This window comes from Eubalaena glacialis, chromosome 1, assembly GCF_028564815.1.
Source record: "Eubalaena glacialis isolate mEubGla1 chromosome 1, mEubGla1.1.hap2.+ XY, whole genome shotgun sequence".
Classification (NCBI taxonomy): domain Eukaryota; kingdom Metazoa; phylum Chordata; class Mammalia; order Artiodactyla; family Balaenidae; genus Eubalaena; species Eubalaena glacialis.
In genome coordinates this window covers 202283010-202310155 of record NC_083716.1, presented here as the reverse complement: position 1 = coordinate 202310155, position 27146 = coordinate 202283010, and the positions used below count along the sequence as shown (strand labels likewise).

Here is a 27146-nt window from a genome sequence, read left to right as displayed (position 1 = left end):
ATCCTTCCCTAATTTCTTATACCAAGATAAATTCTAGAGGTAGAAAATAAAAAGATGAAAGTAATGGAATACAAGGGGGGAAATACTTTTTTTTTTTGAGGAACAAGAGCCCAGTTTTTTTATTTGATCATTTCTTGCATTTGAAGTACTCCTCGATGACATCCTTGGCCTGAGACTCTGCCATAGTCCTTGACCACCACACAGCTGCAGCCAACCACTTTACAGGGTTTTCCCTCTCTGTCAATTTTACAGAGGCCTACCCATTCCCCTAGTTTCTTGTTGTCATCAACCTTAATCAGGTTGATCTGGTGCTCAGCACAAAGGGCCTCCACCAATTTGACATACATAGGCTCATCACAGTTGGATGCAAGCACGCAGAGATGGGCTTGGCGCTTGTCTAAGGCTTTGGCAGCTTCGCGAATTCCACGTGCTAGGCCATTGTGGATGAGGGCGGTCTTCAGCACCTCTTGCAGAGCAGTATTAACGTCCATTACACCTCCAGCAGCAATGCCTTCCTCGGCCATGGCGGTGGGTTACGGGTGGAGCCGAATCTTGAGTGCACCCGCGCCTCCGCCTCCGCGCGGCTCCGTGGTGGCAGGGAAAGAGGGGAAATACTTTTTTAATCCTGGTGTGAGGGAGGACTTTCTAAGCATAATAGCAAAGATAAACATCATAATGGAAAAGATACCTTTGAATATATAAAAACTATAAACTTCTTTATATTAAATCTCCGTAAACAAGGTTAAAAGATAAACTAAAGGTATGTACGATATATGTGAAAAGTGTTAATGTTCCTCATATATATAAAGAACTCTTGCAAATTATTTAGGAAAAGATAAACACCCAAATAGAGAAATGGGCAAAGAATATGCAGAGGCCACTCACCAAAGAAACTGTAGATAGCCAACACGTATATGAAAGGGTGTCCAGTCTCAATTTCACCTGAGATCTAAGAATTCATATGACAGCCATACGGTGCCATTATTTACTTGTCAAATCAGCAAAGATGAAAATAAGATCTCAAGGAGGGTGTAGACAAAGGGACACTTTGATGCCTTTTTGGGGAAAGTGTGATTTGTACTAGCCTTTGGAGGGCAGTTTGACATCTGTATCAACATTCAACAGAGTATATCCTTTGACAGAGCAGTACCACGCTGGGGAATTTACCCTAAGGGAAATCACTGGACAACTATATATACAAAAAATGCTTGTTGTTCTGTGGTTTATAATAACAGGAGATTAGAAATTACCAGTAGTTTATTTCTGAAATATGTTACAGTATATCCATATGTGGTAATATCATACCATCTTTTAAAAGGGTGATTTGTATCAATTTTTACCTATTACATATATTTATTGATGGGTAAGATCTTCAAGGTCTATCTTTTTTTTTTTTTTTGGCTGTATTGGGTCTTCGTTGCTGTACACGGGCTTTTCTCTAATTGCAGCGAGTGGGGGCTACTCTTCGTTGTGGTGCGCAGGCTTCTCATTGCGGTGGCTTCTCTTGTTGTGCAGCACGGGCTCTAGGTGCGTGGGCTTCAGTAGTTGTGGCACGCAGGCTCAGTAGTTGTGGCTCGCGGGCTCTAGAGCACAGGCTCAGTAGTTGTGGCACACGGGCTTAGTTGCTCCGCGGCATGTGGGATCTTCCCGGACCAGGGATCGAACCCGTGTCCCCTGCGTTGGCAGGCGGATTCTTAACCACTGCGCCACCAGGGAAGTCCCTCAAGATATATTTTTGAGTGAAACAGCCAGTTGCTAAACAGCATATGTCATGTGTGCATATAAGTTTAAGAAGAGGTCCAAAAGGTTAATTATGGTTGAATCTGGGTAGTAGAATTTCCGCCTTTTTCTTTATTCCTTTATGTGTTATTAAGATTTTTTACACTGACCAAGTATTGTGTTGATAAATGATAAAGACTAATACATTTATATCAAGAAGCCACATGCACAAGAAAGCCAACAAACCAGGTTCCAAAGTTGTTCATATTTAGTATAAGGATATGACTGCTAAAATGCACTTGTTATATTTGTTTGAATAAGTATAGCGCATACTTCAATGGTGTGGTACTTACTACCCATAGTGATAAGCAGAGAGGTGCTCCCACCTTTTATTACGTTACAGGGGCCTTTCTCGTGGTAGTGGGAGATGTTGGCATCTCAGGAGAGTCCTTTTCTTCTACCATCATGCTTCCTTCTTTGGAGGAATTTCAGGGGGGACCCCATTCATTGGCATTTAAGACTGGAAATGTGTATGAATGAGATTCTAGAGGGCAATATCATATAATTTCATGTCTTTTTACTTAGGTTTATGAACCACATGTCATATCATAAATTATGGAAAAATAATTTTTGATTGCTAGTTTTGATTAGGGTAAAAATCAAGTGAAAGTTTCCAGGTGCTTTTTGGGCTTCTTTATTTTCTAATTTCTTTTATAATGAGAATATACTCATAATCAGAAAAAAAAAAACATTTAAAGCTTTGTTGAAAAGAGCTAACTCATATTTAAAATGAATTGGGCAGAGATAACCACATGCCCAGATCATTCTTAAGAGATATGCGCAAATTAAAAGGATATAACATATATTTTAGATCAATTAGTTGTGTCAGCTGTGATTTTTACCAAGGAAATATTGCTTTTGGTTTCAAATGTTAAATAACTATATAATTATGACAGCCAGAGGACTTTCCATTTGTAGTTTTATAGATGTGTTATCATTGCAACTGACTTGAAAAGAAAAGAAATGCAAAGAGCTTAAATGTATGTTTTATTTAATTAGGGTAGAAGCCTGCGGGGCTGGGTGGGATTTTTTCCCCAGGAGGTTGCATAGCTGGTTGTAGTCAAGTCAGTTGCCAACTTTCTGCTTAAAGAGATGTTCCTGGCAGTCAGTCTAGGGCAGCTGTGGGTTTCTTGCTATGTACTTTCCGAAGTCACCCTGAGTGTAACACAGGCCACATTCTCCTTCTCCTTCAGCCCCTTCCTAAACTCCTTCCTGGCTTTCCTTCTCCAACATGCACCTCATCAGAATTTTTGATGTAACACCTTCACAACCAACCCTTATATGTCCCTGCTTGATATACTTTATTTGTTGGTACATAATCCCTGTCAGTCACACCAAAATGCAACTGTGGTGTAGGGAAAAGAGTACTAAGTTTAGCTCAGAGGCAGAAGCCTTGGGTTCTGTGTGTTTTTGAGTCAATTAATCTACTCTGGGCTCAGTTCCCTGTCTATAAAATGAGTATGATAACAAACTTTGTATAAGGTTTTGGTTGGAGAGATGCTATGTGTATATCTGTTAGGATTAGATTTGGCTGCATTAGAGAGAAAATGGATAATAGTAAAATGGTAGATTGTAGTAAAATAAAAGCTTATTTCACTAAAATATAGTGGTTTTGAATAAAATAAAAGTTTATTTATTTCCTGTGTGCAAGTACAGAGATAGACTATCCCAAGACTAGCGTGGTACAGGCATACCTCAGAGGTACTGCGGGTTTGGTTTCAGATCACTGCAATAAAGCAAGTATCACAATAAAGCAAATCACATAAATTTTTTGGTTTCCCAGTGCATATAAAAGTTATGTTTACATTATAATGTAGTCTATTAAGTGTGCAATAGCATTACCTCTAAAAAGCAATGCACATACCTTAATAAAAAATACTTTATTGCTAAAAAGTGCTTAACCATCATCTGAGCCTTCAGCGAGTCATAATCTTTTTGCAGTAGTAACATCAAAGATCACTGATCACAGATCACCGTTACAAATATAATAATAATGGCAAACTTCAAAATATTGCAAGAATTGCCAAAATGTGACACAGAGACATGAAGTGGGCAAATGCTGCTGGAAAAATGGCACCAATAGACCTGCTCAACTCAAAGTTGCTACAAACCTTCAATTTGTTAAAAAAAAAAAAAAAAAAAAAAAAAAGAAACTCAGTATCTGAAAAATGCAATAAAGCAAAGCACAATAAAACAAGGTTTGCCTGTACTCAATGATGGTAGGAGCTAGTCTTTGTCTCCTTTTGTGCTGCCGTCCTTGATAGGTGGCTTCCATCTCATTGTCCAAAATGTCCACTTGAGCTCCAGCCATCACATCCAAATTCCAGATAGCAGGAAGGTGGAGGAAGGGGATTCCACCCCCACTCCACCCCAAGGACACTTCCACTAAGGAAACGATTGCTATGTATTATCTAGAACCTCATCATATGTTCATGTACTCGGCTAAAAATAATTGTTTTTTATGAAAGAAAGAGAGATGTTGGGGCAAACCAACAGTCTTTGCCATGACCTTTGAAAGACTTTTGTGAGCTGGGAAATACTCTGAGTCCAAGAAACTACATTATTTATGTAATATGACTGTGAGGCAACCGCATATACATTCATCCATTCACCAAATATTTATTAAATACCTGCTAGAGGTGTAGCACTAGAGCTGACACCCCATATGCTTTCTCACATTTTCTTGGTTAGTTTATGTTATTTCCAAAAAAGGGTTTGAGAGATCCATGTAGCTGTGATTCCCTCCCCGCTTCCCGCTTTGCTGTGCATGTGGGAACATAACATCACTAAGATACCGTATCCCTCTATTTGGGAGGAGGGAAGGAGAAGGGTGACACTGGAGCATGTTGTAAATGGCAGCTCTCTAGCTCACCAGTACAGACACTGTGTGTTTTCCCCTCCAGCTCTTAGAGGTCCTGTCTTTTGTCATCAATGCTTCATGTTGCTTTACATCTTGTGTCCCTACTTACTTTGTGTATATGCCTTTCCCTCTATTTAAAACAGATGTGCTGGATTGTCTCTTTATCATCTGCCCTCTCCCTTTCAAACAGGGAACACTCTGTGTTTGAACAAGCCTTTGTTTTATTTGGGAGGCAAAGATGGATGGATGGATGGATAGATAGATCAATTAGTGGGGGGGGGGGTGGATGGGTATGCAAGCAAGCATGCATAACCTGAAGGCCAGGCAGCATTGTCCAGTACTGGGGTTATTACTGTTCTCAGGGTACCCCGATGTGTGCAGGATCCCTAAGGAAATAGGATCTGCAGTCACAGGCTCAAGATACTCCATTTGGAAAGGATCTGGAGATGTCTGACATCCTTCCTTGTAATCTTTCAAGAATTGACAGTAGTGGGCTTTTTTTTTTCTTTTTAATCTTCTTGTTTCTTTTATTATGAAAAATATCAAACATTCAGAAAACAACCATGAGCCCACTACTGAAATGGAACAAATGTTAACATTTTGCCATATTTACTTAAAAAAACAAAATGAAATTTTATAGCTGTAGAGATTTCCTCATATAAACACATGCTCCTTGTGTCATTCATGTCTTTGCATTAGCACCACCTTATCTGAGACACCGTCCCAGAACTTCCTTTGTAAAAGAGCCTCCCTCCATCAGCCTCTAACCTCTCTTGCTAGCACTTTCACCGCCTGACATATACAGTGCATTTTTCTGTCTTCTGTCTCCCTCCTAGCATGTCTAGCACGTCTGCTCCATGAGAGCTGGGACATGGCTTTGTTCCCATTGAATCACCCTCATCTGGCATCAACTAGGATCAGATGAACAGAGATGAAGCCTCTTTTAGGCTTCCTGACCCATCATCTCCCTCCATGTCTCTCTCCCCAGGGGGAACCACTGTCCTGAAGTTTAAATACCCTTCCCATCCTTGTCTTTATATACTCTAATTTTATTTATACCTTTAAATCTCTGTGTGTGCATGTGTGTACACAGATGCCAAAACAATAGATGGTGTTGTGTATCTTTAAATACATTAACTAAGCAAGCTGTTTATATCCTCTGTAACTTGCTTTTTCTTGTTCGACATTATGTGTTCGAGATTTATCTATGTGGATACATGCCCGCAAAAATTTACTTCATATATTTCATATTCCTACAATATTCCTTCTAGGATTTTATCACAGTGGGTCCACAGCCTTTTAATAATGGCTATATTACCCTTCTTTTGTCAGGAACTCTCTGAATCTGAATCTGATCTGTGGTAACAATTGTACAAATCCTAGAAATGGGCTAAAAAATTAAGATGGTAAATTTTGTTATGTGTATTTTACCACAATTTTTAAAATTTAAAAAAATCTTATTAAATTATACATTTAGAAAAAAATAAGTTAGAAGGGGAACCAATAAGGCTTGTACTCTTTGTAAAAGTAAAATCATTGTTAATGGTAATTTTAGAGACTTAATTTTACTCACTGTTGAAAACATTTAATTATAACAGTAGCTTTTTCAAGGAATTGTGATTTTGTTCTTTGTACCTTAGAAACTAGAATTCCCTCAAAGAAGACATACAAATGACCAACAGGTACCTGAAAAGATGGTCAACATTACTAATCAGGGAAATGAAAATCAAAACCACAATGAGATATCACCTCACACCTGTTAGAATGGCTATTATCAAAAAGACCAGAGGTAACAAATGCTGGCGAGGATGTGGAGAACGGGGAACCAACCCTTCTATACTGTTGGAGGGAATGTAAGCAGGTGCAGCTGCTATGGAAAACAGTATGGAGGTTCCTCAAAAAATTAAAAATAGACCTATCATATGATCCAGCAGTTCCATTTCTGGGTCTATATCCAGAGGAAAAGAAATCATTGTCTTGAAGAGACCTCTGCACTCCCATGTTCATAGCAGCATTATTTACAGTAGCCAAGGTGTAGAAACAAACTTAGTATCTGTGGATGGGTGGATGGATAAAGAAAACATGGTATATATGTACATTGGAATCTTATTCAGCCTTAAAAAAGAAGGAAATCCTGTCATTTGCAATAACATGGATGAACCTGGAGGACATTATGCTAAGTGCAATAAACCAGACAGAGAAAGACAAATACCACAGGGTATCACTTACATGTGGAATACAAAAAAAAAGGTAATACGTGAGGTGATAGATGTGTTAATTAACTTGATGGGAGAATCTTTTCACAATGTATATCTATATCAAATCATCTCATTGTATATTTCAAATATCTAAATTTTTGTCAATTATATCTCAATGAAGCTGGAAAAAAATAGAATTCCCTCGGAGATAAATCACATATTTCAATATATAGTTCTCCCGTATTAGAGAACCTTTAATGGCTTTTCTCCTAAGGAGAGAAAACTTGAGAACAAATATATTGAGTTGCCCTAAAGTAATATTTAGAATTCTTGGCTTTTGACAAGATTCTAAATGTCAGGGAAGTCTGTTTTTGCAACAGCATGACAACTTGACTTCACACGTCGGTACAGATTAACTGCAGTGCCTGGGTTTTCTTTAAGACACATTCAAATATTCCCTTTCCAAGCTTCCTATTAAAAGCAGACTTGTTAGAGGACAAAGCTTTATTTATAAAGCATTTTGCAGATATAATTATAGGTAACAATTGGAAAAGTTAAGGAAGATTTATCACCCATAATTTTGAATAATGACTCAGTAGACCTTGGCTAAATGTGAAAGTGTTCTAGAAAGATCACATGACTGACCCTGTTTTTCATTTTGCTCATAAAAATCCATCTGGGCTGTCCCATGAATGTCTTGTTTCTAGAGATACAGTCAGATTTAATGAGCTATTTATCAGTTTCGAAACAGGTCCTGTTACTGCATTTCTTAGATTCGATTGGTATATTTCCCCAAACCCTACTAAACTTGAATACTTAAAAACACTCTTTAAAACATATTTGGCAGTTAAATTAACTATCTAACCGTGGCTGTTTCACTTCAGTTCAATCTGCAGATGTTTATTGAGCATCTACCATGTTCCCAGCACTGTTCCAGGGCTGGGACTGTAAGATGAATAGAATAGGGTTCTGGTCCTCCTGGACCACATAATCAGGTGGCTGAGACAGATATTTATCCAAGTTATCAAAGGAAACGGTCAATGCTACAATAGAAGTAGAATCTTCCTGTTACTGCACGCTCCCTGTGTGGCCAGGACTCTTAGAGCAATAGATTACTACCCTCAGCAACAGTGCCAGGAAGTGCATGGGCAGGTGTGAGGGTGGTGATGGGGGGAGAGCTTTTAAACCTACACACCATCTTCATCAACTTCCTTCTCCAAGCTGCCGATAATAATAATGACAGTAGTTTTTGATTTGGGCAATTGATCTTTTCTCAATCTTATATAGTAAGTATGACTAAAAACATCTTTAGAAACTTTTTATTTTATTGAATTAAAAATAGACTTTATTTTTAATAGCAGTTTCAGGTTCACAGCAAAATGGAGCAGAGGATGCCCTCTGTCCCCACATATGCACAGCCTCTCTCACTGTCAACATCCCCGGACGGAGTAGTACATTTGTTACAGTCTGTGAGCCTGCATTGACATTCCCCTCAAAGTCCACAGTTTACCTTAATATTTACTCGTGGTGTGGTACATTCTGTAGGTTTTGACTAAAGTATAAGGACATGTATCTGCAGTTATAGTATCATATAGAACAGTTTCACTATCCCCCAAATCCTCTGTGCTCTGCCTATTCATCCCTCCCTGTCTCTGTTTTATTGAACTTTACATATAACCTAAGTAAGAACAGTTGGCCTGAAATGCAAAAGCGGCTCCAGCTAGACTGTCACACCAAAGCCCTCCCAAGCACATTCTGGAGTCACTGCTGACTATGTTACTTCCTTTGGTCATCCACGCCTCTACGTGAGAGCTGCTGTGTTTAGCGCAAATGCTCACGGTTTATGTTAGAGTCTGTGGCATTAAATTCTGCGGTTTCAAAACCATTGAATGTGGTAGATGTGTTCACGGTCAACTTTTTGTTCACCATCCTCCCTTTCCCATCACACTTTGACCACCCTTGTCTTTATAAAAAGGTCGGAAGTCTCCAAACAGAATCACCTTTGTACTGCTGAGGGTTGGGGGTCTTCTGTGCTCCAAATGTCTGATTACAGTATAAACAGACCTATTTGCTTTTAGGGAAGCAAATGTTTTCTGTGTCCAACTGAGCTTGTAAAATTTCATTAAGAAGCTAATCATTAGCCCTGATTAAGTAAACACTGGATGTTGGGCATGAATATTTTAACTTCCTATTTCCAGGCTGGCTTAGCCTTCTCAAGGTTACTGATGGTCAGCTGGCACAGATAATTTTTCAGTCACCTGTGCAGTTTTCCACTCCATCATCAGAGAATCTCCTCCCCTCCCCCATTCAACTGGGGAAGAAAACCAGGGCTCTCCTAGAGTTCCAGACATGAAGCTGGTTCTCTGATGCTCATTAGAGGACTTTTTTTTTTTTTTAACATCTTTATTGGAGTATAATTGCTTTACAATGGTGTGTTAGTTTCTGCTTTATAACAAAGTGAATCAGCTATACATATACATACATCCCCATATCTCCTCCCTCTTGCATCTCCCTCCCACGCTCCCTATCCCACCCCTCAAGGTGGACACAAAGCACCGAGCTGATCTCCCTGTGCTATGCGGCTGCTTCCCACTAGCTATCTATTTTACATTTGGTAGTGTATGTATGTCCATGCCACTCTCTCACTTCGTCCCAGCTTACGCTTCCCCCTCCCCCTGTCCTCAAGTCCATTCTCTATGTCTGTGTCTTTATTCCTGTCCTGCCCCTAGGTTCTTCAGAACCATTTTTTTTTCTCTTGCAGTTGAAGTAGTGAATCTCATTGCTGCCTACTCCAGTGCAGGACAAGAGACTAAACTCTGCTCTCTTTCTAATTCAACTTGAAATTGCCACCATTTCTATCCCTCCATATTTGCCTTTATAAACATTTCAGGCTTTAACAAAGATCAGATTTCCTTTTACCGATACTTACGAATCAGTAGGAAGATGTGCTTAATATTACGCTTTTATTTTCAAATCTAGGAAAGAGCATAAAAGATAAAGATGCAAAAAGCTTAAAGCAGTTACCGCCAGTGACTCAGACGTTATTAATATCGCTGTGGGCACAAGGAATTGGAATGGTGTTAGAACGATTTTCTCCGGGGAAGAATACATTATGACAACATTTTCCAAAGTGTGTTTCTCAGAGGCCACAATAAATTTGACTAGTGTTTAGAAGGGGAAAAAAAGATACTTTGTGGCTAAATAAAATTGGAAAGTACTTCTACTGCAAATTTCCTTGTTTTAGTGATTTACAATGTGTATTGCTATATTAAAGGCTCTGGGAATTCCTGCCATAAGGAAACCTGTTTAACTTTCTTCAACCCAATGTTTTAAATTCATTTGGCTTCAAATGCCTACTTTTTTTTTTTTTTTTTTTTTTAATGTAACACTTGGAACCAACGCTCAGAGCCAATGGGATATACCTACACTTTGGGATATCATGTTGTAGAATGAGAGTCTCTGGAATAGTCTGTGGCAGTGGTTCTTGAACTTGAGTGTGCATTAGAATCCTGGAGGACTTGTTAAAATACTAGATTGCTAGGTCTCACCCCCATAGTTTCTGATCTGGGAGGTCCAGGGTGAGGCTTGAGAATCTCTTTTTCTAATAAGTTCCCAGGCAATGTTGATGATGCTGGTTGGGGACCACACTTTGAGAACCACTAGTCCATGTTCAAACTGGAAGGAAACAAAAGTTATGGGGGATGGGGGTGGTACCACAGGTGCACTGCTATACAGTATACAAGTTAGTGTACTCATACAAGATATACCGATCAAACCTGCTCTGTGTCAGGCACCATGCTAGGTGCTGGAGATGATCCTTGCATTCAGGAGCTTACAGTATAGTAGAGAGATAGACAGTAAATGGGTAAAGGAAATGAGTCATAGGTCCCTATGAATTGAGAAGACTACTGTGAAGGAAGCCAGCAGTGTGTGTGCTATGATACTCAATAAAAGGTGGTCGGGAAAGATCTCTCTGAGGTGGCAGGGACATTTCAGCTGAGACTGGCCGTGAGAAACCGAGGGGCCATGAGAAGATGGGGATGATGTTTCAGTCTGGATAAAGCCACGAGCAAAGGCCCTGGGGGATGGTGGGGGGGAAGAGTAGCAAGTTCTGGGAATGGAAAGAAGGCCAGGATGGCTGGAGGACAGTGAGAGAGAGAGAGAGAGTGTGTAGAAGAAGAAGAGGTTGGAGGGGAGACAAGGAAGTGCCGCGTCACTGGAGCTGAATGAGGCAGTTTGGGTTTAATTCTAAATGCGAAAGGTTCTGGTGACTATTGTAAACAGTCACTCTGGGTGTTGTGTGAAGGAAGGATTGTAAGGGGAAGAGTAAAAGCTGTGAACCAGCAGGAAGACCATAGCTGGAGTCAGGGTAGAGGTGATTTGCCTGGGGTTAGGGCAGTGGCGGTGGTCAGGCGGCCACGTACTCATGAGCTCTAGGGGGCGCCACTCACAGGGATTACTTGTGGCTGTTAGCAGTGGAGAGATGTGGATTGCTTCCCAGCATATCTTGGAGGTAGGTCATCCCGGATTTGATGATGGGTTAAGTGTGAGGGGCAAGGAACAGACAGGTGCCGGGAATGACTCCTGAGCAACAGAGAAGGGGAAGAGCTGCAGGAGGAGGAGCCAGCTCATTTCAGAGAGAGAGGAGGGAACTAAACAGTTATTTTTCAGGGGGACAGTGAAGTGACCACAGCCAGTTATTCTGCAAATATAGTAATTGGCTGTTTGCTGGTACACAAGAGAAATGATATTGGGGTTTAATAAATACTCTTATTAGAGAGTTGCTCTATATGTTGTGTATCAATGGTTGCCTGGTAGCCCAGAATTAGAAAACAAATAAGGCCATTTAACACTAAGCATAATGTTGTCTTTCTCTAATAATTCAGAGAGCACTTCAGAACCTCACAGAGACTGTTACTATTGCTATGTAACAAACCACCTCACAACTTAGTGGCATAAAACAGCCATTGTATTATGCTCATGGATTTTGTGGGTTAGGAATTCAGACAGGGCACAGCGGGATAGCTTCTCTCTGTTCCATGGTGTCTGGGCTCAGCTGGAAAGACTTGTCAGCCCCGGGGGACTTGACAGATGGGGGCTGGAATCATCTGGAGATGTCTTCACTCACGTGCCTGGCAGTTGATGTTGGATGTCGGCCTGAGCACCTCCACGTGGGCTCTCCACATGGCCTGGGCTTCCTCACTTCTCGGCCCCTACACGATAGTTGAACTTCTGACATGGCAGCTCAGGGCTCCAAAGGCGAGTCATCATTGCAAAGATCTTGAATGTTTGAATTATACGAAACAGGTTGCTGAATTCATGTTCTGTTTAATAGAATGCTAGATAAGAACGAGATTGCCTTGCTTGCATGCTGCCTCGGGGATAATTTGGGAAGAAGAGCCTGGTTTAGGGAAAGAGCTGGCTGTTTTGCATTAGAACAGATGACAAGGATATTCTCGCTTTGGCTGTGAGCCAGTCATGTGATAAACAAGTATTTTTCCAGCCTCTTCTACTTGCCCAGCTCTCAGGGGTGAAGCAACCAAGCATAGTTCATGCTTATCGGATAATAAGAGGATGTTTATAAACTAGGACATATAAGAACTGGTTTGGAATTATTTAAAAGCATTACCTGGATTCAGATTTCCCAAAACCTCTATTCGTAGATCCATTCTGGTGAGTTTCATCCATGAAGTAGCAATGCACAATGCTTCCTTAGAAATTGTTCTTGATGTGGATCTTGGGTAGCCCTTGATGACTAGAAGACACCAGTCTGAGTTGGATGGTCTAACCCTAAGATAAAATCCTTGCTCTAGGGGCTTCCCTGGTGGCGCAGTGGTTGAGAATCTGCCTGCCAGTGCAGGGGACACGGGTTCGAGCCCTGGTCTGGGAAGATCCCACATGCCGTGGAGCAACTAGGTCCGTGAGCCACAATCACTGAGCCTGTGCGTCTGGAGCCTGTGCTCCGCAATAAGAGAGGCCGCGACAGTGAGAGGCCCGCGCAGTGCGATGAAGAGTGGCCCCCACTTGCCGCAACTAGAGAAAGCCCTCGCGCAGAAACGAAGACCCAACACAGCCAAAAAAAAAAAAAAAAAAAAAAAATCCCTGCTCTAAGGCAGTAGATTCCAAAAAGGGGAATATAGGCCTCCCAAGAAGTGTTCAAGATGATCCATTGAGGGCAATGGAATACCTACCTCTATTTCTTAAAAAAAAATTTAATATATACTTTGTGTGCATCTTATAGAATATTAAATATGTAATGCATGTATGAAATTTATGATTGGTTAATTAAAAAAATAATTTTGTTTGTGCTCAAAAAGTTGTTTTTTGCTGATGGAGTACAGCTTAAAGGCGTGTTTTATCACATTTATTCCTTGTTGCTAATGCTTTTCAAACTTTATTATGCAAATCACCTAGAGAAACTTGATTTTTTTCAGCTCAGTGCAAGAGTGATTAGAATTTGGGGAATTGATTCACACTAAGCTCACAAGAGAATGATTTATCAACCAAAATGCCAAATTTATTAATTTCCAATAGCTGGAAAACTAGACCTATCATTGATACATGTTATGCTTTCATTCTTGGACAAAGTGATTTATCTCAGGATATGAAGTATCAGAAAGCTATGTGTCTTTTAGACACAGAACTGCATTTTCTGAGCTTCTCTAGTGTTTAGGGCTCTTCTTACATATGACCTCCTGGTTACCACTCTCTATTCCTAGCTCACCTGGCTCACAGGTGCTCATCCACAGGAAATGAGATGCAGCATGTGACCCACTCGCTGTGGTTGGTGTTCAGTCCACCTTTCTGGCACCCTGGTAATTATAGGTGCCTGTGGCAGCAGTCAGATTTTGTTCACCAAAGATGAAAAGCTTGTCTGGTCAGCTCCTCTGTCAGGTGACACCTCCTGCCATGTTGTCATATTTTGATTTCGTTCATCTGATCCTGTGCATCTCCAGTCACAGGGTCTACTAGAGAGGATGTTTTTCTGGCCCTTGGACATCTTGATTACCCTGGAATTTAGGTGAGACTGGGTGGGACACCTTATCCTTCCCCACCTCTGTCCCACCCTGACTTCTTTCCCTCTTCCCATCAGCCAACCAGAATGGGGGAAAGAGTAAAAACATGGATTACATAATACAGGCAACATTTGTTGAGTGCTAACCATATACTAGGAACTGTGCTTTATTAGCATCATTTTATTCCATCTCACAAATTCCCATTTTACAGACAAAGAAATGGAGGCTCCAGTAATTTGCCTGAGACCACATGGCTCTAGGTGTCAGGGCCAGGATTGGAACCAGATCCCTCTGCTTCCAGAGCCCACTGTTGCACTGTCATCCTTAGAGATGGCTAAAATCCAAGGCAGAATCAACTAAGTACAAACAAATTTCAGGGACCAGGGAGGGGAGGAACTACTACTTTTGAGAGATGTTGCTGGGAAGGCATTGCTGAGAGGGTCTGGAGGAGGTTGAGGGCTGTGCCTTCTAAAGTTAAGACATCTTAGGGGTGGAGAGACGCAGGGGAGGAAGGCGGTTCTGGTTAAGAGGCAGGCCTGATTGAGCAGAGGTCTGGGGCCAGGAAAGCCAGTGCTCTGGGGCTGGGAGGGTCCCTTGGCAGGGGGTGGGGGTGAGAGGTATGGGGGGGGCGGGTAGGGGCGGGCTGCAGGGAGGGGAGCAGTGGGAGGTGAGAGAATCCTGTCGCACGGCGACCTTCACCCTCCCATGGAAAGCTGCCTCTTGGAGTAGGGACGACGTCATCACTGCGCATGCCCACTGCGGAGGCCAAGCCTGCCCTTCCTTCTTCCACCGAGAGACCACGCTGCGGGGAAGGGCTCTCTAGAGAGCTGCTGTTCGGCTGGAGGAAGTGCCTGACCTGCCTGACCCCACAGCGTGGCTCCGGAGAACCAGAACCGAGGGAAAGGGCTTCCTGTGTCAGGCCGCCTGGGAACTCCAGGAACACAGCAGCTGTTACTTCCTTCCCTCTTCCCCACACCCTTGACCTCGTGCTGCCAGAGAGGGGTCTGATACCCAGACACAGCTGGTAGCATCTGAGGCCAGACCTCCAGTGACCTGAGGAATGTGGAAAAGTCCCCACTCAGCCAAGTTGGAAATCAAGTCGGTTCTCACCCCTGAATAAAATTTCCCTAGCAACTCCGGTCCTAGCTGAGGGACACGGCTGGACTGGGATGTGGGTCCCCCAATACACCTCAACCTTTTTGGGAAATCCATCCTTCTCGGAAATTCTTGAGGGATTGAGAAGCGGTAGATACTACCTGTGACCCCACTTCCGTTACTTGTCCTTCATAAAGCACTTTGATGGACCCACACCCCCGCTGTAATCTGTTCAGCCCTCTCCTTTTAAGAAACAGTGTTGGTGTTCTCCGTCACCAGCACCCCTCCCCAGCACTGGGCCTGCACTGGCCTGTTAATAAAGGTGACCAGGGACTTCCCTGGTGGCGCAGTGGTTAAGACTCCACACTCCCAATACAGGGGGCCCGGGTTCGATCTCTGCTCAGGGAACTAGATCCCACACGCATGCCGCAACTAAGAGTTCGCATGCCACAACTATGGAGCTGGCGAGCCGCAACTAAGGAGCCCGCCTGCTGCAACTAAGACCTGGTGCAACCAAATAAATAATAAAAAAATATAAATTAAAAAGGTGACCAGCCCACGCCTTCTCCTTTCTATGCCTGTCCCAAACATCTAGATTTCCTATGCCTGGAACTATCCACACTAGTAGTTTCATTTTAATAGGAGCCTCTAATCATTTCATATACAGGTTTGGGTTAGCCAGAGACAAGGAAATAAATGTTCCACATTTTAAAAAAATTCAGTGTTGGTCCCCTAGTTCTACAAGCCACTGGGTTCCCAGGAACTGGTATTTGTGGACTGGCCATGGACATGAATGTCCCTCTCTAGGTCTTATTGTAGCTGAGGTCGCACAGAAACCAGAACTGCACAGCAGGCAGCCCTCACTGGAGGGGGCACAGGTGAGCTTTATTGATAAGAAACGACGCTAGCTGAGCCTCATAGCTTTTTGTTACCACCTTCTTAGCAAGCCTTCTCATCCACTGGGTGAGTGAGGTACAAAATCAAGGCCCTATTTTGAGAGCAACAGAATGGATAGGAAGTCTGAAGGGCTGAGGGGTCCTGGGATGCTCAGACAGCTTTGAAACAAGGCCAACCCCTACCTGTGATGGACTGAGGGGGTTGCTATCTTCAGTCGATGTTAGAGGTGGATGAGAACCACACACAACCATGCCACCCACCCATCCAGACTCTTCGGCATCCCTAACCCCTTGTAGACAGCAGTTCTCTGCCTCACCACAGAAACCTGCAGGCTACCCTCATCCAGACCCTTTTCTTGTTGGAGTTTAGGTTTTGATAGAGTCTAAAATAAATCAAGACATTACTCTCTCTTATTCCTCCAAGAAATGTATATTGAGCACCTACTGTATGCCAGACGTGGTACTAGGTTGATACAGAAATGAATAAGACTATCTCTGCCCTGAGCTCACAGCTTGGTTAGTAGGAGTCAGGAAAAAAGGAGGGCAGACAATCAGATGTGATGGTGCCACGAAAGAAGATTGTAGAATAGAGGGGGTGGGGTAGAGAATCAGAAGAGGTTTCAGAGGAAAGGTCAGTTGAGCTGCATGTGAAAAGACTCTCCCAGGCAACTCCAAAAACCCAAATCAGGGGCTCCCTGTTTTGTGATTTTAAAATAAATGTTGCCTTGTGTTACGTCAACTGTCCCTGCTTCTTCTCAAGGGGGAATGTTTTGTGTTGACTGTCTCAACGCCCTCACACTTCCACATCCTTGCCAGCACTTGTTATTTGTGGTCTTTTTGATACTAGCCAACCTCATGTCCTCTTTTGTTATCTTGCCATTATTTTATAATTCAATGGAAAAAATAATAAGTTTTATACAATTTTAATGTGTAGACCGCTTCAGAAACACATATGGTATGCAAAGCAAGATACATTTAAATTAAAAATCATTCCCCTCCATGAATACATAAGGTCAACAGAGAAAAGATAACACTTGCAAGCAAGCAAACCAACCAAATATGTATTAGTGTTTAACCCATCCATGGAATGCCATATTCCCATGTCCTGTGGTGTTGAGTAGGGTATTTGAGATCTTCTGGGGGAAGACCCCATTCTTGCCTTCTGTATACTCTCAGAAGCCAGATTTTCAAGTGAGGATCCTAAGGGGCTCTTAACTCATGTGCAAAAGTACTAGTTAGTCTGGAAATACTAAGCAATTTGAAGTTGGGTTGGGGAAAAATATCCCCTATAGTCCACGGTTGCGAAGGCCAATTGTGTCCCCAGTGACCTTTTTCTCTGATGGTTGTTCTCAAGTGGTATGGGTTTTTTTGAGATTGTCCTGGAGGTGGAGCGATGCATCTTCTGTTTCCCTTGTCTCCAAGAAGTGCTGTTATGTAACCATCTCCACGTTCTGGGACCACTCACATCAGTCTCTAATTAGAGGGCTTGGGAGGCCTGCCATCTTGCAGTCTTCCCTCGCTAAGCAGAATGCTCTGTATTGAATCATTGCCGTGTGTTTGGCTTTCTGTACTATTAGCTCAATTTAGGAAGGGCATAGATGAATGCTTCTTTGCTTGTTGTTGTAGAAAGTGGCCCCCTGTTTATTTTCCTGAGTACCTTTAATGATTCTCTGGTGGCTTTACTTCTAATTAGTTAATAAGGGAGACTTTGATTAATAGCGTAGGTGTCTTGGATAGCAAAACTCTCCTGTCAAGTGTCAGAAAGGTTTAGTGAGCTTTCTAGCTTGGGGATGCCTAGTTCGAAGGTTTTCAGCTTTGGAGGAGGAGAGAAAGGGCACAGCATCCAACCCCCAAGGGCAGCTGCCATCTGTCTAGGTTGCTGACTCTGCTGAGCTACCGAGACTGGATGAGAAAGGAGGCCTTCGTGGCAGCAGAGATATATTCTCAGCAAGGGTTTAGAGCTGCTGGGGGGTAGGTGTTTTAGGTGGTTCCACGAGAGGAAAAGACTCCACTGTGGGTCCCACGAGATAAAGGACGAATTATGCGAGGCCCAACTCTGGAGTCTGGGAGAAGCTTTGGTTACTTTGGTTGAGGTGGGACAGATAACAATGGCCAAGCCCACTGAGTTGACTGCTTTAGGCTGGCGAGGAAGCAGGCAAAGCACTGCTGTGGGCCAACTTTGAGCGGGCATTGCCAGCCCTTCTTCTGGTAAACAAATACCATTTCTTAACAGTAAAACTGTTTCCCCAGAAACTGTTCTGAATCTCCTTATTTAGTCTAATCACCAAGGGGAGCTAAAAAAATTAGGATAAGCCACAAAGATGTCAATAATAATAATAAGATGGCTGATATTTATTGGACATCTGATTTGTGACTGCAAGGGAGGTGATCCTGTTTTCATTTTACAGAAAAGGAAAATAAGTCTCAGAGAGGCTGATTTATTTGCCCAAAGTCACATAGCTCCTAAGTGGCAGAGGAGGGATTCAAAGTCAGGTCATTCTGACTCCAGAGTGTATGTTCTTTAGGCCACACGAGGATGCCTCTAATGAAAGTGTGTGTGTATGTGTGTGGGTGTGGGTGTGCGTGTGTCCGTCCCTATCCTGCAGGTCACTTGACAGGAAAGTTCAGAGTAGGACCAAAGGCCTCCAAAGTGCCGTGAGGAGTGTGGAAGCAGGTTCTTCCTTGGCGAGGAATTCGTACCAGCTAGTACAGCCCTATGTAGTATTGTGAGAGAACACAGAGAATGTGGAATCAGGACACCCAGAGTCACCAAAAGTCGGTGTGTGACTTTTGGCAAGTCATTCAACTCTCTAAGTCGGCCTTGATTGCTGTCCTGTTAAATGGGGATAACAATACCTACTTGATCAGTCTCCCTGACTTTTCCTATGATGCATTGTGTAGGATGATGCTTTGGCAACTCTGTGGAACATTATACAAATTACAGTTTTTCCAGGTTTATTCATAAACATAATATTTTGTCATTTGCAAAGAAACACATTTGCATATCAATTATTTAAAACCTTACTACAAGATAACGAAGGTTTTGGACAGGAAATAACGTTCAGTGCTTTACTATTTATATTTAATTACTTACAACTAGCTCTTGTTAGAGCAGGCCTGTTTTTTTTGTTTATTTGTTTTGTTTCTGTTTTGTTTTTTAAATAGGAAAGTCTTATTTATAAAAGGAATTTTGGTTTTTCTGTTTCTAAACTGTGTTAATATAAATCTTGAAATAAAGGCAAAGAAAGAAGAAAGTGAAGAACACCCATAATATTCTTCACCCAGAGGTTATCATTGTTAACATCCTGGTTTATTGAGCCAATCTGATATCTTAGGTCCTGATAACTGCTTTGGTGATTTTTATAATCGGTATTATATATAAACTCTGTTTCTATAATATCCACCTGGAGGCTGAAAAATAAAACTTGTAAAGAGATACTAATCATTTTAGTTAAGATGATTTTTTTCTTTTTTGTTAAGATGATTTTTTGTGGACCACAGAAACTGTTGTTATAAGCTTTCGCTGTTAATTCCCCTCCCCCACCCCCAAATAAAAAAGAGAGCGAGCAAGAAACAGACCCAGTAACTAAGAGTTATTTTTGTGTCCAGAGTAGCTTCCTTTGAGCATTGTCTCCTTTCATGCCACACTCTTTCTTTCTCTGTTTGCCATTTTCTAACACTGCATAAGTGTGTGTCTGCTCTTTGCTGATGGGTGTGATTAATCTAATATTAGTCCACTGTAGTAAATAGCCCATTGTCGTAAATAGCCTGGAGCCAAGAAAGTGAGATTCTTTGAGGTTCCGTGAAGGCAGGGACCCTCTCTTGAGTGCTGCTGCATCCCAGGACTGAGCATCGTGCCCAGCACATAGTAGGCGCCAGTAAATATTTTGTCATTTGTATGAATGAAAGGTTCCACCACTGCCATTAACAGCTATGTGACTTTGGGCCAATCAATTAAATTCTCTGGATGTCTCTAATACCCTTCCAGTTTAGATATTTTATAATTATAGGCTTCCTCTCCTGAGATTTTGATTCTGACACTGTGTGGTCATATACCCGATGACAAACTTTCACCATTGCTATCCCCTTAAAGATGTGAAAACCTAGCAACTGCCTTCTCTCCATCCTTTTATCAATAGGAGATAATTTTCCAAGTAATTAACTGATTTTCTTAGTTATCTGCCTCTCCTATTAGACATCTTTGTTTGTTGAAGAAATTGGTTAATGATCTAATTAAAAGAGACAGGAAGCCTGGGGTGGGGCCCTAACAGAAACTAGACTTCCCACATCATTGGTTAGCTCATTGGAACCAAGGGCAGTTCCAAATTGTGGGCTCCCTTAAGTATCCTTAGCAGTAAAACCTTCCCACCATGTATACAAGAGTTATGGTTTCTCCATGAGAAACTATTTACCAAATGCATTAAGTTTAAAGACACTGCTTCTTCTTACACTTGGGATGCTGCACAGAGCATCTGTGAACTTTATTAGCTTTTAGGATGCAGGGGGAGGTAGTGCTGTGAAGATCTGCCTTGGTTTCATCAGAAGCTCCTGATGACTGCCTTTGCAGTGGGTGGATGTGTATTACTGTTTCACTGGCAACAAAACCCAAGCATGTTGGCCAGTTTTCCAATCTGTAGGACTAGAGGACTAGAACCCTTTTCTATGTTCTGTTTCCACGGACTCTCAAGAAATGTTTCTGGCCAAACGAAATCAGGGCAACAGAATAAATAGTTGGTGTCCCATCAGTTTCCCCAGGCAGGGTCTGCTCTAAAAGGACTTCTGTCACTTGGGAATTTCTGAGCGCTGTGGTAAGATCCCAGGGGTGCTCTGGTAATCTGCTGGTGACATGTTGCAGTGGACCCACAGGTTAGGCATAAACCATTCACTTTCATACTTGTACTTAGTTTTCTAGATTTATTTTTCTACATCCTTACCCAGTACACATTTGTCAAAGGTTTCACTGAGGAAATGTAAATGTCCTAAGAGATTTTGCAGAGAAATCTTGCTTGTGCCTGTTTTTAAAGCATATAGACTTTAATCCAGCACCCCCTTCTTTTGCCAGAACTTCACTTTTATGTCTATACATGAGCAGGACATAACATGAATTGCCTCATTTCCTTTCATGACTTTGCCATTTCTTTTCTTCCTCGTAACTGAATTGTTGCGTAGGTGTATTTTTTTAACTCTTAAATATAGACTTCTTTATGTTATGCAAAAGAGAATATGTTTCATTTGCCTGCTTGTGTATTTTAAAAGCAGCTTTATTGAGATATAATTGACATACAGTAAACAAAAATTTCCAGTTTTGACGTGTTTACACCCATGAAACCATCACCACAATCAAGATAATGAATATATCCATCACCCCCAGAAGCTTCCTTGTGCCCCTTGGCAACCCTTTCCTCCCACCCTTTCCAATCTCCCTTCCAGCCTCCTCAGGCAAACCCTGATCTGCTTTCTGTCACTGTACATTAGTTTGCATTTCCTGGAATTTTATGTGAATGGATTCATACAGTACATACTCTTTCTTGCCTGGCTCCTTTCATGCAACAAAATTACTTTAATTCATCCATGTTGTAACATGTAGCAATAGCTCATTCCTTTTCATTGCTGAGTAGTGTTCCATTGTATGAAAATACCACAGTTTGTTTATCCATTCATCTGTTGATACAAATTTGGATTGTTTCCAATTTTTGACTATTAAAGCTGTTACGACTTGTGGCTACCAAGGGGGAGGGGGCTGAGGGAGGGATGGATTGGGAGTTTGGGATTAGCAGATGCAAACTGTTGTATACAGAATGGATAAAGAACAAGGTCCTACTGTTTAGCACAGGGAACTATATTCAATATCCTGTACTAAACTATAATGGAAAAGAATATGAAAAAGAATATATATAATATATACATAAGTGAATCACTTTGCTGTACAGCAGAAACTAATACAACATTGTAAATCAACTATACTTCAATAAAATAAATTTAAAAAAATAGAGCTGTTACAGGCATTCATGTACAGGCCTTTGTGTGGACGTATGCTTTCTTTTCTCTTGGGTAAATACCTAAGAGTAGAATATCTGGATCTTATAGGTCTAATGATCAATGTCATTGAGCATTACTTCATGTGCTTATTTGCTATCTGTATATCTTCTTTGGTGAAATATCTGTTCACATCTTTTGCCTACTTTTTGATTGGATTGTTTTCATATTAGTGAGTTTTGAGATTTTGGGGGGTATATTTTAGATAAAAGTCCTTTATCTGATATATACTTTAAAATATTTTCTTTCACTCTGTGGCTTGTCTTCTCATTCTCTCAACAGTGTGTTTCAAAGGGCAGAAATTATTATTTTTGATGCAATTCAATTTATCAATTTGTACTTTTATGGGTCATGTTTTGGTGTTATATCTAAGAAATCTTTGTCTAACCTAAGGTCACAAGGGATTTCTCCTATGTTTCCTTTAGAATTTTAAGTTTTACATTTAGTTCTACATTCCATCTTGATTTAATTTTTGTCTAGTGTGCAGGGTTTGGGTTGGAGGTTTTTTGTTTGTTTTTGCTTATGGATATCTAATTGTTTCAGTGCCATTTGTTGAAAAGGCTATCTTTTTCCCAGTGAGTTGCCCTTGTACCTTCTTTGAAAATCATGTGTTGTCCATATATGTGCCTTTGCACCTATTCCAAATTGTCTTGATTACTGGAGCTTTATGATAAGTCTCAAAATCAGGTAGTATTCATTCTCCATCTTTATTCTTCTTGCCTACTAGTACTTTTTCTTGGGAGAATTTTGTTCTTAGGTCTGGAGTATTAGGGCAAGAGTACCAATTATAACAAACAATAACTTTCACTTTGTTTACTTATAACTATTCAGAGAGTCAGCAAGAGCATGGGCAATGGAATCAGATCTGGTTCTGAATCCCGGTTCTACCACTAATTAGCTGTGTGACTCTGGTCACATTACTTATCATCTCAAAGTTTCAGGCTCCTCCACTGTAAAATAGGGATGACAATATTTACCTCACAGTATTGTTTTAAGGAACAAATTAGAAAATATAAAAATCTCTGATATAATTTTTGCTTAATATACATTAATTTAGTTAAAAAATTAATGCAATAAAATATATAGTATTTAGTTACCTAAGGCATATATAATCAAAATGTCTTTGGCATTCTCATTTCTCTTATTTTATCTTTTTTTTTTTTTGGCCACACAGCTTGCAGGATCTTAATTCCCCGACCAGGGATTGAACCTGGGACCCGGCAGTGAGAGCACCGAGTTCTAACCACTGGGCCAATTCCCGCCAGGGAATTCCTATATTTTATTTAAAGTCTTTTAATAAGACTTTAAAAATCTCATTTTAAAGTCTTTTGAGTGATTATTGTTTCGTTTCTATAATTAGGTATAGTTTTGAGGTTTGAATTTGAACATTTTTGATATAGCAAAATGTACTAGTGTTTCCCATATATCTGTGTTACATTCAGATGGATGGGTTGAAATACCAACAGAGTGATAGTTGAATGAGGTTGTTCAATGGTGCGGGTGTATAAGGACAGAGATTAACCATCACTTTTGAGGCATAGAAAATTCCAGCCAAGGAAAATCCAGCTCCATGGGGTCACTCATGCATGGAAGATGAATGACGATTGTAAATCTGAATTTTTCTCTTATGGTGACTTGGGGTAGACATTGACCCATCTCTGCTGTGTCTAGGTGAAGGCATAACGAGTTTTCATTAAAAGCTGAATTAAGCAGTATTTTAAAAAACCCTCCACACATCATAAGAAAAAGACTAATAACTGAATTTGGAAATGGATAAAGGATATGTACAGGCAGTTTGCAGTTGAAGAAGCCAGAACTTTTAGTAAACATATGAAAAGAATCTTAACCTCACTTGTATTTAGTGAAATATAAATCAAAGCCACAATGAAATACCATGCTAGGTATATCATATTGGCAAAGAGTAATAAGGTTGATAACAACAAATATTGGCAAGGATATCAGGGAAAGGAACTAATTAATATTTGACTGGTGGGAGTATAAATTGGTGAACCATTTTTTGAAAGCTATTTGGCAATACCTAATAAAGTTGAACATGAATATTCCCTAAGATCCAACCCCTTCATTTCTCGGTATCTGCTCTAGGGAAATTCTCATACATATTCCCAGAGAGACATGTACAGAATGTACATTGCAACATCATTTGTGGTAGTGAAGAACTGAAAACTGCCTAACCTAACATGTCTCTGTTTCTGTGTCTCTGTCTCTCTCTCTCACACACACACACACACACACACACACACAAGTTATTTTCAAGACCATTTGCAAGTCACAATACTCATGACATTTTACCCCTAAAGCTATTTTTTAAAAACAGAGTTCTGAAGCAGATGTAAAAAATATTAACATGTTTGACATGTTTGATTTTGCTGGTGGGAACATATAGATCTGGTATTTTCTGTACTCCTCTGTATTTGTGAGATGTTAAAAAGAAACATGATTTTTGTTTCCCTCCTTTGCTTTCTTTTCTTCTTCACAAATTTCTTTTAATTCCTCACCTTCAGACTAAACATCTTTCCCGTTCTGCATATTGTTTGATTTAAATCTTTAATGTGTCTTTGGCTCTTTTCCTCATATGATTTGAAGTATCTCCAAGGTACATATTTTGTGTCCAGAGTTCTTTAGATATCTGCTTGCTCCTGGTGATCTCCGTTCAATATCACATAAGCTGGTTGGACCTAAGTTGTTAGTAATTTCTTCGCTTCTTTGGTATTAGTGGGAGTTTGAGTTGACGATTGGAACTTAACTTTTGTATTTCATGACAGGAAAGGTTTGCAGAGCTTGTTTTTTAATATTGCTCCATCTGCCTGTCTTGGTATATAAGATATTTCTATGTAGGGAGGGATGTTTGTTTTAGTGTATGACAGATACTTACAATGAAGATTAGATCATGCACTTCTAGCTGAGAATTTCCAAAGCATGTAATAAACAGTTCTTAATCTTCAAAAGAGAGGCTTGGGGTGCCCCCTCAGTCGGCCTGCCTACACAGTGTTTTCAGCTGCCAGAACGGACTCTCTGCCCATGTCAGGCTCACTTTACATGGACATACTTCTAGTTCCCTATTTTCTTTCATCTGCTTCTTTGGTAAACAGACGACAGAAACTTCCTCTGCCTGATCTTTCTATGACATACTACAAAATTTAGATGCCAGCTGGCTGTGTGTCTTTGGCTATTCATAGAAAGGGAGGGTTTACCTTCCTTCCTTCTGAAGAAACCTGATTTTTTTCCATGGGTCCGAATCTGTTTGCCAAGGGCTATTTGGAATGGGAGCTCCTGGGGAATGGAAAAAGACCTCTCTTTTTGTGGTACTTGAACAGTCTTTCTAAAAACTACATTGATGAGTTATTTCTAATCTGTGCTTGCTTTTGAATTGTTTTTTCCTCTTGTATTCCTGGGTGTTGTAAAGACCTACACAACCATTCATGAGCTGTTGGTCATCACAGAGAATCCACTTGGGTAACAGATAGAAGTGAATGCAAATGGTGCAGAACATGTAGCTCGGCCACTCTGCCTGAAGGCTACTCTGGTCCTAGCCTGGTCCTGGATTCTAATTTTGATCCAGAAACTACCCCTAAGGCAGCCTATAAGATACAGGCTGGGCTCTGTGACTGACCTGGAAGTCTGACCCAGGGCTTCCAAAGTTCCCATTTAAGCTGGAGCCAATGGGGCCTCTCGAGAGTCCTGGGCAAAATTTGTTTACTTCCCAGTTCAGGAGAGATTTTTTTCTTGTCGGTTTAGACTCCCTGCCCAGGCTTGGTCAGAATTGGACAGGTTTGGGGGCAATATTTACTACAACATTTGTCTCAGTTTATTTTCACAAATCTTTTAACATCACGAATATCCCTAATTACCATGTCCCTGCTTTTGTTTCTGTTCTGATGTCCTAAATTTGGAAACTGGTAACTGGACTGTGTCTTTAGGGTGAGGACTGGATATTTTAAATTTTCTATTCCTAACATCCACCACAATGTCCGGGAGATAATACCTTCTCAATAAATGTCTGTGCCTAGAAAATATGGCTGAATAAATGGTTGTAAAACATATCCCAAAGTCACTGTACTTATTTTATCCTTCTCCAATTTTTTTTTTTAACTCTTGTTTTCATCTCTCTTAGACCAAAGTCTTACATGGTTTCTAGCATCATTTGTACGGCTTCCTGTAACTCTTCCTTCATACCTCTTCCCCCAAATTTTGTTCAGTTAAAAAAAAAATAAGGTCTTGTTTTCTCCCTTGGGCTTTGTCCTTCATGTTTAAATGATTTTAAACATTACTCGTATCTCTGTCTGTTGCTTCTATAATATTATCTCAAGCTCTTGCTGGTTGTTATGCCTGCTGACTCTGGCTTATGGGGAATTAATTGTTTCTACGTGGGTCTGTGGTTTAGGCTGGTGAGCTCATCTTCAGCGGAGGTTTAATATGTGGGAATCCTGGATTGCTTGGATTGAGAGCACATCTCTCCAGATAGATTTTGTTTCTTCTTCTTGACACTCTAGGGGTATCCTTGGCTTAGAACCAATTTTTTTATGCCGATTTTTTAGCTTGAAAGTTTCTAGACTACAAAGGTATTGTGAATTCAAAACCCCAAACCACACGAGGGCAGACTCTAGGGACGTGGATGCTCAGTGGAGACACTTTTGTTCTTCCACCAAGAATCTAGGCCAAGGCATCGCTTTGCCATCTGCCCATAGAGTGTCTGGCTTTTCCTCGAGCCCACCATTGCACTTCAAGGATCTTTCTTCAAGACCGCTTCATGGGTCTTCCAGTTCCAGTTCTCTACCTCACCTCCCATCCCTGAGCAAGTGTTCAGTCCCAGGCTCCTGGAGTATGACTTCTCCCTGCAGGGTAAAAAGCTCATGTGCTTCCAGCATTGGTTCTCACTTTACTCTTCATTTCTGGCCCAAGACTATTACTTTAACTTACTGTAAGCTCATTTAAATGACTGTTTACTATATGTTTGTCACATTTTCCTCAGAATCTCTTAGGGATTCTAATGGAAAGTTTTTTAGACTATCAAGGCAACTTCTAAAATGATGTTCTTGCTTCCATTTTTATAAAGAAAAATGTTTTAGGTTGGTAGCCAAGACACCTAATTCTTTGGCATCAGTTTGCTGTGTCGGGCAAGTCATATAATCTAGGGGTCAGATTCCCTATCTTTTAAATAGTGGTAACAAGACTTAACAACACAGTTCTGAAAGGTGTGTCTCCTCTGATAGGGATGTTATGAGATTTAAGTAATAGAATAGATGAA

The 27146-nt window shown here is 40.9% G+C and overlaps 2 protein-coding genes across 4 annotated transcripts in view; one reads left to right on the top strand and one right to left on the bottom strand.

Moving 5' to 3' along the window:
- Window positions 1–27146, top strand: part of ANKRD44 (ankyrin repeat domain 44) — a 315633-nt gene that overhangs the window by 125445 nt on the left and 163042 nt on the right. The window lies entirely within an intron of this gene.
- On the bottom strand, window positions 113–601 carry LOC133099794 (small ribosomal subunit protein eS12-like). The gene is given in 2 exon segments (XM_061203676.1): window positions 113–179; window positions 181–601. Coding segments are annotated over 2 exon segments (396 nt in total). The 5' UTR covers window positions 525–601; the 3' UTR covers window positions 113–127.